The sequence below is a fragment of the Oreochromis aureus genome, linkage group 6 (assembly GCF_013358895.1).
Source record: "Oreochromis aureus strain Israel breed Guangdong linkage group 6, ZZ_aureus, whole genome shotgun sequence".
Lineage (NCBI taxonomy): Eukaryota > Metazoa > Chordata > Actinopteri > Cichliformes > Cichlidae > Oreochromis > Oreochromis aureus.
The window spans coordinates 9278227-9296901 of NC_052947.1; the positions used below are offsets into that span (position 1 = coordinate 9278227).

At 41.4% G+C, this 18675-nt stretch overlaps 1 protein-coding gene across 1 annotated transcript in view; it reads left to right on the forward strand.

Moving 5' to 3' along the window:
* Positions 1 to 14457, forward strand: part of LOC116329151 (voltage-dependent calcium channel gamma-2 subunit-like) — a 67348-nt gene extending 52891 nt beyond the window's left edge. The window contains exons 3-4 of the mRNA XM_031751124.2: positions 7922 to 8062; positions 12229 to 14457. Of these exons, the coding sequence (XP_031606984.1) occupies positions 7922 to 8062; positions 12229 to 12761 (674 nt within the window). The 3' untranslated portion in view covers positions 12762 to 14457. The remainder of the gene's footprint in view (positions 1 to 7921; positions 8063 to 12228) is intronic.
* The last annotated feature ends 4218 nt before the right edge of the window (positions 14458 to 18675 follow it).

The following is an 18675-nucleotide window of genomic DNA, read 5'->3' on the forward strand; positions in this document are numbered from 1 at the left end:
CCCACGGTGCGTGGCTATTTGTGTACTGATGTGCCTTTGTGGACATGTTACAGTGAATGTTTTGACTTGGATAACATATGAGTTATGTGTATTGAGGCTTTAATTTGACACATATGAAGTCTATAATTCACAGATTTCGCATAGGCTACTACAGCTGCTGTGTGTTTGCAGAGTTGGAAAGAGTAAAAAGGGAAAGGCTGTGAAGCATACAACACAAAGTGTGTGTGTGTGTGTGTGTGTGTGTGTGTGTGTGTGTGTGTGTGTGTGTGTGTGTGTGTGTGTGTGTACGAGAGACACAGTGTATGTGCAAGCTTTTGAAGTGTTTATGTGTGCTGTGTCATGCATGGAGCCGATGAATGGGATTAGATATGGCTAACAGCTCAGCACTGGCCCTAACTGGCTTGAACAAGGCAGAGTTACACACACACACACACACACACACACACACACACACACACACACACACACACACACACAACCAAAAACACATTTGTGTGCATTTATAAGAACCTTCACTAAATGCACACTCCTGAGACATTAACCTCAACCATTACAACCACTGCCTAACCTTAACTAAGCACTAGTAGTGGAGTTATGGAACCTACAGATAAAGCAAACAATAACATATGAAAGTGTCAGTTTTTACTGGTATTGCGTAAGATTGTGACTCCTGATATGCACAAATCAGGAAGATTTTTAGAAGTCGACAAACTGGCCAGGAATTAGAGGGTTCCCACCAGTATATATTAAACTAATGAGACCTGGGCAGTGACTGGCTTTGTCAAAAACAATACACTTTACAAGGCGTTGCCAGCAGATTTTGTTCTCAATAATAACAACATCGTTTATAGCAGTCGGTTTCAGAGTAGCTACTCTGCAGCTGCCTAGCTTAGCACAGAAAAACAGGTAATGCCAGCTAGCTAACACTATTAGAGCAGTGGTGTTCATGCAGCTAAATCAATTCAGGGTCTTTACCTTACAATATATGACACTTTGAGGTGATGGTTGCCGTGATTTGGTGCTACATAAATATAAGCTGAATTAATCTGAATTCAGCCAGCTAACTGTACAATTTATTTTGTAAAATATAATGTAAGCTGTTTAACTGGATCAATATAACCATTTGCATCAAAAATTAGCATCACAAACAGAAAATCTAAAATAGCCTCTTTATTTTATCCTCTGTAGTGGACAAAATGAGTTAAACTGGAAGATATAAGACATCGTCTTCAGCAACTGGGGTCAGTATAGTAGGTACTGTTACTAAGATTAGTATTTTGGCTAATTGAAAACACATTGGCTCTTACTCTAACACACTCAGCTCAACTGATTTTGACAGAAGCTTTTACGTGGACTCACGCCCTCTAGCCATCCATGCAGAACTGCAGTCTGTAAATCCTACACCACAAACCTCCCAGCACACCTAATTCAAATTTTAGAATTTACAGTATGAGGAGAAACTATATGTTATTGCTCTTAATTAATACTGCAAGTAAAACTGTTGATTAGAAAAATGTGTCATATACAAAAAAGCACTCATGTTGTGATGTAGCTCACTTTAATACATTAATGTGCTGGGTGAGGCGCAGCTAAATTCTGTGGAGCTTTTATTTATGTCTAAAGGCATAAATAATTATAATGCAGAAGAAGATTAATATAAAACAGCCCAAACAAATCCTGTTTTGCAAAATAGAGTATTTAAGATAAAATTTATATAGTTATTTTACACTTATGACCTTTAACTAATTTTTAAAGCATAAAAAAGTGAACAAGTGAGGATCAGCCAAAATATACTGACTTTGAAAATATGTCCTCACTAGTCAGGTCTAAAATTTGGTTCAGAGGGCACACACCTTCAGAGTCCTAATTTGTACTGAAAACCCTTTTAGCTCCTATAATTAGAACGTTGAACGCGTATACATAACGCTAATACTTTGAATCGGGATGCTAGGAGACATGTGACGTCACCCGCTGATGATGTCATCAGGCCCACCGATGTCACTGCAGCTATTTTTGGCGGTCGAGTTGTGACATGGAGGCATATCACGATTTACATGAGTAATACGGCATGATAATGACTGGCAGGCTGCGCAAGCTCCCCCTGTGTGCGTGTAGCACACACACACACACACACACACACACACACACAAACACACACACAAACACACACACAAACACGTGCTCCCACTCACACAGACACGTGCAAACACACATCTGCAGGGTGGTGTTTGTTTTCATTATTCTGTTCTTCTTCCTCCATTTAAATAAAAGCAGTTTGTTTCCTAAAAATGATTCGTTTGTCAGCCCTGCATGGACGCACACACGCACATGCACACACACAGATAGTTATTCCCCTGAAGCTGTTTTGCTGAGTTCCCACTACCACATGTTCTTTGCTGCTGGGCTCTCCCACGTGGGCGAAGTTGTGTGTGTGTGTGTGTGTGTGTGTGTGTGTGTGTGTGTGTGTGTGTGTGTGGGAGACAGAAAGAGTGAGCAGATTGTTCCAGCACGGTTAGTGTACGGTGTGTATGGGAAACACCCCACTTGAGGAGAATGAGCGAGTGAGTAGGTGGTGGGCTGATCGATGAGTGTGTTCACTTTGTAGCTTGCTGAGCTAATGTGTGTGTGTGTGTGTGTGTATGTGTGTGTGTGTGTGTGTGTGTGAGAGAGAGAAAGTAATTGGGGTGTGGGTGGGGGGGGTTCAACTGTACTGTAACTGTAGATTATGTGTACACACATAACACAACTCTGTGTGTGTGTGTGTGTGTGTGTGTGTGTGTGTGTGTGTGTGTGTGTGTGTGTGTGTGTGTGTGTGTGTGTGTGTGTGAACCCAAGGAGCTCCCATGGTGGTGTCCACCCCCATCTCTATAATTCAGCCACAATTACAAGCCTCTCCTCTGCTGCAGCTAATGAAACCATAAGTCAGCCAGAGACACACACACAAACACACACTCATACACACACACAAACACACACACACCACTGCAGCAGAACCAGCCAAGCAATTGGAGAAATGAATGGAAGATGAAAGTGTAATACATAGAAAAAGAAACGCTGTTTGAAAGCAGCGAGGCGAATGTGTTGGTTTGTGTGTATGTCTGTGTGCCTGCTCTGCCATCTGATTGTGTATTAAATCTGAATTATAGTCCTCAGTACATATTGTACTGGTGTGGATGTAGGAATGACCTAATGTCTCAAAAAGTGTTGCTTAACTTTGCTCATATGCACAGATGAGAAATCCAAACTGGAGAAAAAATCTTATATGATGCAGCTTTTAGCACGTTTAGTGAGATGAAATTTTTACACAGCTGACAATTGCTGGACTGATGTGTAGTATAGGAGCATCAATAGCAATAGTATGATCATCGCCATTCTCTACTTCCTCCTCCGAATGATTGTTTCTCCGTGCAATAATGCAAAGCCTTACTCTCTTCTAATTTCGAACCACTAAACCAATAGTGTTGCATAGTTCAACGGGGGAACGTAGAAACAATATTACGAACCAATTTCATGCTGATAATTAGCACACAGGTGCTCTGTTCAGGGTGTACACTGCCTCTCGTCCAATTATGAGCTGAGACAGCCACGAACTCCTTTGGCATGTATAAGGGGGTACAGATAAATAAGACATTTCTGGAAAGTTGGACTCTATGGTGTTCTGTTTGACTTATGGTATGTTTGGCGTACTTTGATAAGAAACGGTGGCCTCGAGATAGATCAAATCACAACAGGTGGGAAAAAGTTTCCTTGTTTAACAAAGAAACTAAACCATACTGTATATGTCTCCTCACACTGCTGACACTAAAACTCATTCACTCTCAATTCAGCTCTCTCTGTCTGTCTCTGTGCCATGATGTGCTTGGTGGCAGGGTGCGCCTGGAGGCCAGCGCATTTAAAAATTCTCCTTTTTTAACTCCCTGCCTTCTGCTTAAAGTGTAGGTGCAGGGAGGGAAACAGAGGGAGAGGGATCGCTGGAGGCAAAGCAGCTTCACAGAGAAGTGAAAGCCTGCAGTCTTTGCACTTCTCCTCTCTTCTCTTCTTTTCCCTCTCTTGCTCTCTTTATTTCTTTTTCTTTTCCTTTCCCTATTTAGCCCCTTATTCTCCTTGAATCCTATAATTATACATGCAGTGTATGTTAAAAAAACCTGCAGTGCCACAGCATGCTTACTGCAACTTTGTTTCTTTTCTTCCTTATCTATGAAACCCACTCCTGCTCTTGCTCTCTTTCTCTCTTGATTCTGATTATTCACTTTTTTATGGCACAAATTAACATGAAATCAGCCATAGTGATAAAATACAAAAAAAAAAATCTTTTCTACTTTCACTCAAGTCAACTGGAAAATGTAAAAATGTTGTCAGAGTGTTGTCATATTTTGCTCACCAGGTAAAACCAAGAAGTCATACTTCTCTCTGAATCCATTGTGTCAGAATTTACATAACCACTTGTGTCATTGTAAAGTATGCTGTATGCCACAATGCCAAACCTGACAGGTTTGATAGTGCTAGCTAAACTAGCTGGGTAGTAGCTTAGCAAACTGCCAATCTGATAACAAAGTGCAGCCATTTATTTTAATAATGAGAAATGACAAACAGAAAAAGTATTGAACAAGCAGGCGTGGAAGTCATGACACCACCTGAAATCTATCAGTAATTAGAAATCAATCCTGCCACTTAGACCAAATTAATATCAGCTGGTTCAGTCCCATCTGAGGGCCTATAAAATGGTGTCTCGTGTCATGACGGGTAAAACCAGTAAGCTCTCTCAAGACCTTCACAACTTTATTGTAGTAAAACATACTGATGGCATTGGTTACAGAAGGATTTCTAAACTACCGAAGGTTCCAGGTGCTCTCTACAAGATTTCAGACACAGGAGTGAAAAGAATTATCAGAAGACTTTTCCAAAAGCCGAGGACCACTTGTGGAAAGTTACAGAAAGACTTGGAATCAGCATGTACCATTTTTTCAAAGAAAATAAGTAATACACTCAAACCAGATGGCATGTCGGTGCAGGATGTTATAGTAGCCATGCTGGTACAGTTTTGAATAAATCCCAAACACTGTCACCAGCAAAGCACCCCCACACCATCACACCTCCCCCTCCACGCTTCACAGTGGGAACCATGCATGTAGAGACCATCCATTCACGGCGGGTGGAGCCAAAGATCTCAAATATGGACTCATCAGACCAAAGCACAGATTTCCACTGGTCTAATGTCCATTTCTTTTGATTCTTGGCCCAAACAAATCTCTGCTGCTTGTTGTTTTCTTTAGTGGTGGGTTCTTCTGTCTTTGGACTTCTGCAACTCAGCTTCTTGCAGTAGTCTGTTTTCACATGTGCTCTGAATGATTTGTACATATACTGACTCCTGTAAAGACAAAGAAAAGGCTGAACAGATTAAAATAACCCTACTGTAAAGATGGGAAAAGTTTTGCAGAGTTAAATAGAAACAGTCTGTCAAAATCTAGCAATAGGTCTATGTCGGAATCCGGATTGTGGTCTGGTCCCTCTATCGGTGACCGAGGAGCTAGGGGAATGCATTGTGCCAACAAGTGTGTGTGTGGTATGGGTATTACTCCTGTTGTGTTACGTCACTGTAAAGATTACAGTGACGCAGCCATAACCCTTACTAGGAAGGTTTATGGCTGGCAACTCCCTAGCAGCATCCATTCACTATGGAAAAATGCATATTGCCAAATCAATTGGCAGATGTTTCTTGGTTGCCGCTGAGTGCTGCTAAGAGATTGCTGCAGGCGACCATAGTTTGCATGAAAGATGCCAACTTGTTTGCAAATGCAGCCTAACTCTTTTAGAGGCACAGATTTTACTTTGAAGGCAAAAATTCTCTGTTTCATGCGTTTTTAAAGTTGCATTGTCGCTTATCGAATAGTTGTTTGTGTCTACAGACACATCGTTGCAGTCGTGGCAATGTCTTAGTGACCAAAGCTATTATAATTATCAGTGCAGAACTGTATAGTTCTTTGACAAATTTCTCCTAGTGACTATCAGCAACCTCCAGCAACCACTTGCCAACTGGTTGGAGAATATATATTTTTCCCTAGTAACCGGTCATTATCAGCAGGTCACTGATCTGTAGGCCTGCAAGATTCGGGCTTTAGCAGTTGATTTCAGAGTGACACCCAGAAACCACTCATGACCAGTCAGGGAATACTCATTTTGTTCCCTAGCAACCAGTGGGTGGGAGGTTATCACCACCTGTCTCTAGGTCTGTGTGACTGGGGTCTTGGGCAAGCAGTAGTTATGGTTCAAGCTGGACTGATTCCCCAGGAGTGCAGCTCAGTGTAACGTCCTCTGAAGTCATGTTTACGTGATGTGAGTGAATATGACAGAAGGCAACTTTGCCTATTCTTTGAATATGTGTGTGTCTTTGTGTACGTACAGTGTGCACCTGGTATGAAGGATTTCCACCTTGAAGACGATTTGCACTGACAGCACATGAAGAAGAGGTGATGGGGTTAAAACAAATAGGAGGGAGAAGAGTAGGAGGAAGAGGAGGGGAATCTTGGTGCAGTTCCAACTCTGAGGTCACCTTAATATTTGATCTGCTTCAGTGGATGAAACGGTCAGAGAGCAGCTATAATAGAGAGTTGGAGGGAGAGAGAAATGCAGGATTAAAAACAAAATGAGGGAGGGAAAAGAAAACCAATATGGGAGCTACTGACATTAGAAACAATACCAGGGACAAGACCTGCTCTTTGTTCATTTGAAGGACCTTCGAGCAAAGCAATGGAGGCAAACTCTGGTTTATTACAGCCAGCATTGTTTTGCCTTTGCTTTGTGACCATAATGTCATGAGACATAGGATGTAAAGTCAGGTCAAAGGTCTGCAAAATTGCAGCTGTTTACAATAAACACTTTAGTTAATAGTTTCACAAGAAGCATATGAATATTTTTTTGCTTCACAGAGTCGTGCACATCTGGATTTTAATGCTAGATGGTGTTCACTGAAAATCAGAGCTTAGAATATTATGACACTTTCTGCAAGGGAAACGGAAATAACCTGAATGAAGTTGCTGAAATACAATCAAAATTTCAGAACCGTGACACTGGTCGCCTCAGAAACCGGCTCCATGACCACGGCAATGCCATGACAACCCTGAGGCCGATCAGGAAATCAGCAACGCAGATGGCAAACAGACAGATGATGAGGACAGACACATACAGAGAGATGGGGCGATAAAGGGATGACGAGGGGTTTCATGGAGGGAGACCGACACAATGCCCATTGGAGGATCTGATACAGATAGAAAAGGAGGAAAAGCGGCAAGGAAGTAAACAAAGTAATAACAATAATATTATATAAAGGGCAATAAAAGACCCCTCTTAAGGATCTTATCAAGGATTAGTTTTACCGAGGCACTCCAAAGTGGTAATTCGGCCTACTGCTGAAATTTGTGCAAGCAAATGGTGTACACCGCTTTAAGCATAATTGTTTTCAAAGTCATCATACCAAAACAGGATGATAGCAGATATGGTGCTTAACCCCTTCCACACTGGAAGTCGCTGTCTTCCACTGTGGGTGTAGAAGTGTTTTAAAAAAAGTCACAGAAGAACACAAGATCTAGATGAAGTTTTTATTACATTAAAAAAAACAGGGTTTAAGTTGTTAAAAGTATTTCCTGTTGTGCTATCAAGTGCAGCATTGCTACTGAAAGAGTGCAGAAATTCAGATTACCTTTACAAATGGGAATTTTCTGTTGCTGACTATCATTGTTTGAGGTTTAATAGCCCCAAAGCAAAGCATGAAAGCAGCTATTTCTCTAAAACCTTTCATACTTTGTTAGCTTCTGGTTAAAAGATTTGTATTTGCTTATATCTCGTGCCATACAAGGAACTAATGTCAGCGTGTCCACCGATGACAATTATGGTAACTATTTTTTGCCTTGATGCATGTGTGCAGGTGCTGTACGAGCCTCCAGTATCTTCCCCATCCTGAGTGTGATCCTGCTCTTCATGGGGGGGCTGTGCATCGCCGCAAGCGAGTTCTACAAGTCACGGCACAACATCATCCTCAGCGCCGGCATCCTCTTCGTCTCTGCAGGTATTAAGGGAAATAGGAAAACAGGCAGACTTACCAGGAGATAAAACAGTCAAAGTGGGTGAGCAGATGGAGGTAAACGTAAAGAAGAAGCAAGTTAGAGGTGGTAAAATCTTTGTGGATGTATGAAAAGGCAGATGAAAGTGAAGCTGACCAAAGAGCCAGCGTAAGTTAAAAACGATACTGATATACTGGGAGAAAAAGGAAGGGGAGCGTATTAAGCAAATATTAAGAAAAGTTTCTGTTGGAATTGATGATTTTATGGCACCACTGTGAAAAATAATAGATTTCTAGATATAGATATACAGTGGTGTGATTTACTTTACTACTAGGAAAGTGATTGAAAGTGAAAACACACGGGCTAGTCCACCTCTGAATGGCTTAAGAAAAACAATAGGAAGACTTAGGAGTGGCCTTGTCCTTACCTGAATTAGATTGAGATGCTGTGGCATGACCTTAAAAAGGCGGTTTATGCTTGAAAACCCTCCAATGTGGCTGAATTACAACAATTCTGCAAAGATGAGTGGGCCGAAATTCCTCCTCAGGGGTGTATAAGATTCATTGCCTGTGATCACAAATGCTTGATTGCAGTTGTTGCTGCTTAGAGTGGACCAACCAGTTATTAGGTTTAGGGGGCAATCACTTTTTCACACAGGGCCAAGTAGGTTTGGATTTTTTCCCTCCTAATAATAAACAACTTCATTTAGAAACTTCTGTTTAAATTTGTTTAATGATCTGAAACAATTAAGTGTGACAAACGTAACATTTGTGAGGTCAGACATTGATGTGGGAAAAGAAGCCCTGGCTCACAGTCTAAGCTCTAAATCATCCCAAAGGTGTTCTGTTGGGTTGAGGCCAGGCCAGTCAAGTTCTTCCACACCAAATTTGCTTATTCATGGACCTTGCTTTGTGTACTGACGTGCAGTCATATTAGAACAGAAAGGGGTCGTCCTCAAACTTTTGTGACAAAGTGGAGGAGCAGTTGTAAAGCTCTCCATTTGTCCCATATGTGTTTACTTTATTTTGCACATTGTACACATTATTCTGTTTCTATGTATTTGCTATGATTTGCTATTTGTCAAGTAACATTGCTTCACTCACTATCCCGGGTTTGTTTGTGTAAGCGTTCTGTTGCCGGCAAATCAAACATTCTGCAAATTAAGACAAATACTAAGTTATGTTTCTTTATATTTTATTATGTTACAGATTAAGTCATTTGTTCATACTTACTTTGTTTGTCTTTTCAGTTTTCATGAGGGTCAGGTGTGGGGAAACGCCCGCCTGGCATTTCCTCATTTTAAAATCCTGATGATGTCACACATGACATCAGCGGGTCAAACCAAGTGGAGGGGTTTCTTTTTCCATAAAGATGCTTCCTTTTGTTTGTGTTAAGGCTTAAAGGAATTTGTTGAATGTTTTTCCTTTTGTTAATATTGCCATTTAGTTGTGTAAATGTGCATATTAGAAGTGTGTAGAGGTTTTGTGTTTTTAAATCATTTGTGTAGAGTTTTACATCCCTCAGTTGAGTGAGTGGTACTAGCTGGGCAATTGGAGGGAAATTAATGGCCCTATTTAAAGCTAGTCTCTACCCAATGCAAGAGAGAGGAGAGGTGAGCTGTGTCACCAGAGCCATGCCATGCCATGCCATGCCATGCCATGCCATGCCATGCCATGCCATGCCATGCCATGCCATGCCATGCCATGCCATGCCATGCCATGCCATGCCATGCCATGCCATGCCATGCCATGCCATGCGGGGGGAAGTTTTGTTAAGTTACATTATATTAAGTTCACTGTAAATAAATTGCTCACCTTGGAAATCTGAAATGCCTGCCTAGTCTGCTTCCCTACCACATTCCTTGACATTCGTGTCCGACTACTTCACACTTTCCCATGAAGTTGGCAGAATTAAATTGTCCAAAATGTCTTGATATGCTGAGGCATTAAGAGTTCCTTTCATTGGAACTAAGGGACAGAGCCCAACCCCCAACACCATAATCCCCCCTCCACCAAACTTTGCACTTGGCACAATGCAGTCAGATAAGTACCGTTCTCCTGACAACTGCCAAACCAATGCTCGTCCATCAGAATGCCAGACGGAGAAGTGTGATTCGTCACTCCAGAGAACATGTCTGCACTGCTCTAGAGTCCAGTTGCACTGCGTTATACAGCACTGCATCCGACACAAGACAAAGATAGTGCAAGTTGCCATTTTGCCACAGAATTTTTCTGTGTGTGTGTGTGTGCATGGTTCTAGGCCATGGCCTACTGTGCTGCACTAGATAACTAGTTCCCCTCCAAGTCAGAAGTGAGAGATGCAATTCTGTTTCTCTCTCTCTCTTTCTCGCTGTCTGCGTCTGACTCTCTCGCCCTGTTGCTAGGCTAAGAGGAGGCCACTGGGATTACACTCTAAAAATAAGGTGTCCCTGATACTTTTTCTCTGATCCATCTCAATCAGGCCTACAAAGTCCTCACACCTCGGACTGCTGCTCTATGTCTTTGTGCAGAATTGTTTTCACCGTTTAGCTTTGTATCCGTCTTTTTGTCTCTCTGGCTGTCTGTCCATGTCTGTGTCTATTTCTGGCTACACACACCCAGAATCCTGTTGTATGATGTTGAAAATACAGAAAGGGAGATAACAGATAGCCTGACAAAGGATGTGAGTTGAAGCTCATTGGAGGCTGGGGGAAGATAGAGGAGGGTAAAATACAGAGGCACAGATGAAAACATTCAAATAAGACATAAGAAATAGAAGTGAACCCGCCCCAGTTTGGACAAAAATCCTGCACTTTTGGGAATATGCCTTCTTTCAGGTTTCACTGATTCTACTCATATTAATGCTGTTGCACATAGATTTGATAAATTACTAATTTATTTGAGGCATATTTCTGGTTCTCTGCCATGCTCACTCATCAGCTGCTTCAGCCATCAGATGTGAAGGACAGCTATTTGGCCACTCTCCTGGTGGATGACAATAGCAGTTGAAATGTAAACAAATTGAACATAAAAGCCTCAATTAAATATGAAAAGGTTGCTTTCTTATAATAATCATAAATGTCATTCTAGGCCCTGTGACTCCCTATTGAATCATTATACTTTCAGTGAAACACTACTATGTGTCAAAATAATGACAAATCATAATAAGTCATTTTAAGCTTTCAGAGGTTTGATTTTCCCCTCAGGGAAAATGTTCGGTATTAAAGACCTACGACTATGAATAAAAATGGATGTAGTTCATAAACAGTTAATGTGATCCTTTTTGTTAAACTACTAAAATTAAAGCCGCACGTCTGCACTTCAATCACATGTTGACTGTTTGATTTGAAATCCCCTGTGGTGGTGTACAGAGGCAAAGCTACAAAAGCTGCGTAGTCCAAAAACTTATGGACCCTACTGTACACGCTGAACTTGATTCAGCTGCTGCTGGTACCAGCTGTCCTAAATACAGTACTTGGTGCCCTCCATACAGAGAAAAGTTACAAAAATGTAGTCAGTCTGAGCAGACAGTGAAGGAGGGTAAGATTCTTAAGAGGACAAATATAAATATGACACATGATGATTTTAATTTGACCTTATTTTATAACATATATATTTTTGCATATTTACTTTGCATACACCGACATAACATTATGACCACTGACATGTGAAGTGAATTATGATGCTTATTGCTTCATCGTGGCACCTGTTAGTGGGTAGGATATATTAGGGAGCAAGGGAACATTTTGTCTTTAAAGTGCACTATGAGAAGAAGGCAAGTGGGCGGAGGCAGTGTGATGCTTTGGGCAACATTTTCAGATCATGTACACACTTTCATGGAAACAGTATTCCCTGATGGCTGTTTCCTCTTTTAGCATGATATTACATGCTGCCACAAGGCAAAGAGGGTTCAGGAGTAGTTTGAGGTGCACAACTTACAGGACTTAAAGGATCTGTTGCTAACACCTTGGTGCCAGACACCACAGCACACCTTCAGTGGTCTTGTGGAGTCCGTGCCTCAATGGGTCAGGACTGTTTTGGCAGCATAAGGGGGATCAACACAATATTAGGATGGTGGTCATAATGTTATGCCTGTGAATATTTCATTATACTTGGGTTAATGTGTGGCTTTGTTTGCGATTGACTGCATTTTAGCTCTTGAGCTAATCTCCGTCCCTCATTTCTTTACCCAGGCCTGAGCAACATTATAGGAATCATTGTGTACATATCAGCCAATGCTGGGGATCCTTCCAAGAGTGACTCCAAGAAGAACAGCTACTCCTACGGCTGGTCCTTCTACTTTGGCGCCCTCTCCTTCATCATGGCTGAAATGGTGGGTGTGCTGGCTGTGCACATGTTCATCGACCGACATCGGGAGCTGCGTGTGGGGGCACGAGCCGCCGACTACCTCCAAGGGGCAGCCATCACACGCATCCCAAGCTACCGCTACCGTTATCGACGCCGCTCGCGCTCTTCGTCCCGTTCTACAGATCCCTCGCACTCTCGCGAGGCATCGCCAGTGGGCCTGAAGGCCTTTGGGACGCTGCCCTCCACTGAGCTGTCCATGTACACGCTCCCCAAAGGCCAAACAGGCACTCCGACAGCCACCTATAACTCCACGGAGAGGGACCACAACTTCCTGCAGGTCCACAACTGCATCCAGAAGGACCTGAAAGACTCAGGTGGCCATAGCAACACCGCCAATCGGCGCACCACACCTGTATGAAAATGACACAGACATTAAGAGAAATCAGAGGAACTCTGGGGGGAAAGACAGCTTGTGGCTTAAGGAGACAGAAAGAGAAAGAGGGCTCCAAAAGACTGAGGAGTTAGGGGTAGGCAACAGAGGGGAAGTTCTGAGAGCTCCACAGCGCCTCAGATAATCACAGAGTTTCTGTTTAATAAAAAGGAAATGGAGTAAAAATGCATAAAAAAAGAAACATGCATGATTTTCCCATGAATCATTGTTTAACAAGTTTTGAACATGTTTGTAAAGAGTTGAGGGGGAGGTCGGGGAAAGATAAGTGGGGATGGGGGGCATTCATGATGCTGGGTTGGGGTGGTTGATGGTTGTCTCGGGGCTGTGGAACTGTGGAGTGGTGGGCTGGGCCAAACTGCCCATTTATAGGCAAACTTTATATTTTTTACTCTTCCTCAGTCTGATTGAAAGGCCCCTTGGCCCTGCCTATGAACCAACCCTCGCACTACCATACCACAAGCCCCTCCCCCCAACACACGCACCCTAAATTCCCTTATAAACCCTACTCCTTTCTTTAGTTACTGTATCTTCTTGATTTCATTCTTTATTCGCATTAATACTGTGAACCATTGCGGTACGGGATTTTAGCAGGGAGCATTTCAGGCCGCAAAAAAAAAAGAGAAAAAAACAAGAAAAAACACATAAGTTAATATATGTATTGATTATATATAAATATATGAACATATATGTTAATAAATCATGACTAGACTTCCCTGAAGCAAAAAATATCAAGAAAAAAATAAAAAAAGAAACAACGTAACCTACAATGAAACTAAACCGAGTCGTCATGGAAACTAAACCAAGACGGAGGATTCATTGTGACTGGCTCATTTGACGGGCAAAGGCTTCAGCCTACATGATAAACTGGTATTGGTTAGCGTTAGACACATTATCACATTCTTTTACAACAACAACAAAATCGTTTGGCCTTCCGCCAAAGCCCTGGCAGCCATCTTTGTTCAGGGTCAGCTAGATGTGAGTTGGCCACTCTTGCTTTTGCCCCATGCAGGGGTGGAGTGAAGAGAGAACTCTGGGTAATGGATGGTCTCTCTGCAAACTTGAAGATGACTACGGACAATGAATCGTCACTACTGCCAAAGACACAAAGTAGTGCATGTGAGAACATGGCTACGAGTGAGCTGAAGCTAAGTGACTCCAAAAAAAAATTAAGAATTTACATGCATGCTAATCTAAAATCATCCGATCTGCTTTTAAGGAACCTATGTTTTGAACAACTGAACAATGATACCATGTAAGGGCAGTGGGAGTGAAAAAAGTAGTAATTAATGTTACAGTACTGTGTCAATTTCTATTTTTCTTTATCTTGTTTTTCTTTTTGAGTGGGTTATTTGGGGTGGGGTTTCATCATGCTTGAAACAAAAAAAAACAACCTTTGAAAAACGTATCAAGGCTTTTTTTTTTTTAACAGAAGAGAATCTTATCTTGCCTTTTCATTTAATTTTATTTCCTCCATTACTTTGGACTCTCACACAGCCTTAGTCTCTTTCTTTATCTCATTTTCTTGTTCTTTGGTTTTGCTTTGTGTTGTTGTAAATGACAAATTAAAACAAAAAAACAAAAAAACATAATGTCTTTCAAGGTGCCAAAACTGAATGATTCTGAACTTGGATGCATCAAGTCCTGATGACAAATAAAAATTGAACCCCCCGTAGGGAACTGAATGAGTCTTTGTTGTATTATATCTGATCTAACATGAACATGAAACATGAACATGTAGAAACAGAGACTACAAGCCCGACTGCTGCTGAAGATCAGGCTCTGGCTGCTGGGCTGGGGGTCAGCATGCACTCAGCTTTATCATCACTCTGGGTTTATGGCTAGCTTTGTGTTAGCATGCTGACTAAGCAGATACAGCATTCTTCAGTGGTTTCTGCATTTTTGTTTGATTTATTTCCCTTGTAGCCGTGGTGTGTAGATAACTGAAGAACCTTTGTAATGCATAACTGTAACCATAACGTAATTAATAAATATTAATAAATTTAGTACAGTAACAGTAATGCACTAACATTATATTACTGCATTACTGAAAAATGTATTGGGACTATAGTAATGCGTTACTTTGGAGCACATTATGCCCAGCACTGGTGATCATTCTGTGGAAGTTTCAGTAGTGATTCTGGTAAAGTATGAAAGAACACATTTGTATGGATGCCTCGCCACCGCATGAGTCTTTTGGCCAGAAGAGCTAAAAAGAAAATGGGCCCAGAAGTTTTGTTTTTTCATGATGTGGTATTTAAGTATGTGATAGATGAGAACGTTAATGTTCAAGGATGTGTTATTTACATACTTCTGACATTATAGATGCATCACTGATGTTAGCTGTACTGCTAATTAAGGACATTGCTAAAATGTGTCCTTTCCCACAAATGACTAAAAAACACTTAATAGATTTGATATTCACCATTTGTTTAAGCATTTGATTAAATGTCACGTTCTTTGATAAGGTACAGAGCCATGCAAAAGTGGGCAAATGGCCACTTCACGACAATCCTGGAGCGTCACATAACTGTTAGGCCACTAACTCTAAAATAAATAAAATTAGCTAATTAAATCTGACATTTATTACATTTATTGTTCTGCTCTTGTAGGAAACACATTCCACTTCCTAAAGTTGTGAAAACTGCAGCCTGTATATAGCAGTAGATCAGATCCTACTGCCATGAGTGACACACTTCCAAATGGTTAAAGCTGGTTCAGCCCGAACAGCCAATCCTGGCAGTTTGGCTCACCGTGGCTCAGGTGATACACTTCTACATACAGTGTACACTATTTAACCTCTTTATTCCTGAGTACAGTTGTTACATGCCATTTGACACCCCACCTCTTCACGCTGCTAATTACACACAATTTGTCTATGTTGGCATTTAGATTGCAGTTGCCAACTCAGGTGTATGCTGTATTTAAGCACAGCAGTGGCCATTTGTCATGATACACTGTGACTCAGTGGCTAGAAAAACCATAGGTATTGTTGGATTATACTGTAAAAGAAATGTAAGATTTCTCTAAGTTGCAAACATTTCAGAGCAAAATGTGTTTCAACACTTGGCCCTCTGTCTGTGTGTACTTCTCTTCAAAATACAGTCTTTACCAATTCACTTTTTAAAGAGTCACTTTCATTCATTCACTTCATCTTTGCCTTCTTAGTCACTCATTCACAGCACTCTTCAGTATCCCTCTTTCTTTCACTTTTTTTCTCTGTTGCTGTCAGCTCTTCATCAGCTGTCTGTCCTGCCATTTCCATGAGCTCTGGAATAAATCTCAAATTCTTAAACATCAGCCTCGATGTCCTGCATGTTGCATGAAAGTCTGTCTCATGCGCTGTCTGTCCCTGTCTTTCCTCCGTCCCACTCTCTCTCCTCCCCCGGTGTGATGATCAAAGTGGCTGGCATGTCTCTCTGCAGTACTGCTGTGATCACTGAAGAGCAGTGAGCGAGCGAGGGAGGGAGGGAAGGAGGAAAGAGTAAAGGGAGTGGAGTAGCAATTCTGCTCTATTCAAACAGCAACACGCTGCCCCCATCTGGACCGGAGGTACATAATGATTTTTCTTCATCCCAAAATTTGAACTTTGTGACCTCACCGAAGTGCAGGGAACATAAATCTTCCACACAGCGTTTGCACCATGGAGGCTAAATTTTGTTGACATCCGTCTAAGATTTACATCAGAGTCTAGAAAGATTTTTTTCTTTTTTCTTTCTTTAAGTAGAATTCAGGAGTAGTTCTCTAGGCTTCTTTAACGGATGTTGGCTGTCTTTCGTTCTGTTCTCTGTCAAGATGATTGCACAATGATTTCATAATAATGTTGAGGTCCAGGCTCTGGAGAGGCCAATCCATGACTGACTGACACTCTTCCATTGAGTTTTTTTCTGTCCTGGTGTGCTTTTAAAGCACTGGCAGTGTGTTTGGGATTATGTTGTGGAGAGAAATGAAGCTGCTGCCAGTCAGACACTTTACAGATGGTACTGCATGGTGGCTCAACATCTGACAGTACATTTCTGCATTTATAATTCTAATCATCTTGACGATATCCTGAACACTAATGGCTGAAATGCAGCCCCAAACCATGACAGAGCCTTTGCCATGTTTTACAGATGGCTGTAGACACTCACTGTTGTACCTCTCTCCTGATCTGCTCCACTGGTATTGATAATGGCTCCTTGACAGTTAACCTTCAACTGAGACCATTTCTGATGAGGCCTCAGTGAATGTCTTGAACCTACTACTACGGATAACCCTACGTTCTCTTTGCTGAATTGACAAGTTTCTGTTATTTTTCAGGCGTGCTTCCACAACAAAATGACTTGGTTTCAGGGTTGGTTTAAGATTTTTCCACAGTATTGTACTTTTACTGGCTGGGAGCTCGCAATTTTATTGTGATATGAGACGACTGCCAGTTTCCCACATTGCCACAAATTACTGTTTTTTTTCCTGAGGACTTTAAGCTACTATTTGTTGGCCATTTTACTATTTATGCAACTCTGGTCCAACATCTGTTGGACTGCTTTGTACAACAAAATGGGGGGGAAAGTTATGAATGTTAATGGTTATCTCAAATATAATATTACAATTCTTACAATACTGCCTGGAGGTTACCTTAATTATTTTAGAATGCAAATGCAATGACTGCTATTTTAACAAATGGCATCTCAAATGGAAGATAATGTAATAAAAGACAAACAACCCAAAAAATTTCTGATATGGTGACGCAGATGAGCTCAGAGGCATGGTAGCTGATTATTGTAAGGGAAGCAGATCTGAGGGAACAGCTGCTGTGTCCTCCCTCACCTGCAATTAGTAAGCTTTTTAGGTCATGGACAGTTAGAGGCTATAGAACAAACCATGCTTAGATTCAAGCCTACACACAGACCGAAAAAAGAAAAAAGAAGAAAAATCAAGGTTGAGGTCAGTTCACCTCAAATTAAATCAAATGATAAGATTGTGTGTTAGAATATTTTTACAATTATGGCATAATTTGGTGTGTCAATTGGCTGATAATAAACCTGCGCAGATTTGTGCCTGGCGTCAATTTTCTTGGTCTGCTGTGGCGTGAGACGAATATAATTGCAAAAGCACGTCGAAAGCAGCGGCTTTAAAAACTACAAGTGTTAAGCAAGTGGAAACAGATTTTTCAGAGAGTTAGCCACCAGACAGGCAGAAAGCTGATCTGCAGGAAAAGCGCGACAGAAACAGAAAAACAGCCAGAGTAGGTGTAAGATATGAGTTGGAACTCTCCGCCCTGTGCTCAGGCTGTGTCATGCATACAAAACTCTGTGTTAGTGTTTGTTTGGATGAGGAGCACTGCAGTGAAATGTAGCTCAAATCAAGTCCTCGGGTCCCAAAGCGCACTCATACCTTCCACAGATATGATGTGCTGTGTTGTGTTAGGGCAAGATCATGGATCGGTTTTAATGAAATCACTGTCAAACCATTAAACATGTCTGATGCATTTTTATTAGGTGTAAAAGAGCACAGCAAGCATAATTTGCTCAAATGTAAACATATGGTGGCATTTTAAGGTAATCAAAGTGTCAATTAGTTTGTATCCAAACATAGCAATTAGTGCTTCAAGTGTTTACTCAACCTTTGCACATGTGGGGATTTTCAATGCAGCAGCTTAGGCTCTGCTTTAAGTTCAACACACTGCATTAAACCTGATGACAGTTGGCTGTGAAATTGAATCAGAAATGGCCCGTCAATACCACATCATTTACAATTCATCAGTCAAGGCTTGCACTCAAGAATTTCTGCTTATTTTCATACACTTTCTCATCCACATTTCTCAGTATCCACAAATTTCTGTTGATCAGCTGTTTTGTGTCACTGTGACAAAATGTAGTTTTGGAGAAACTACTACTGCTCCACT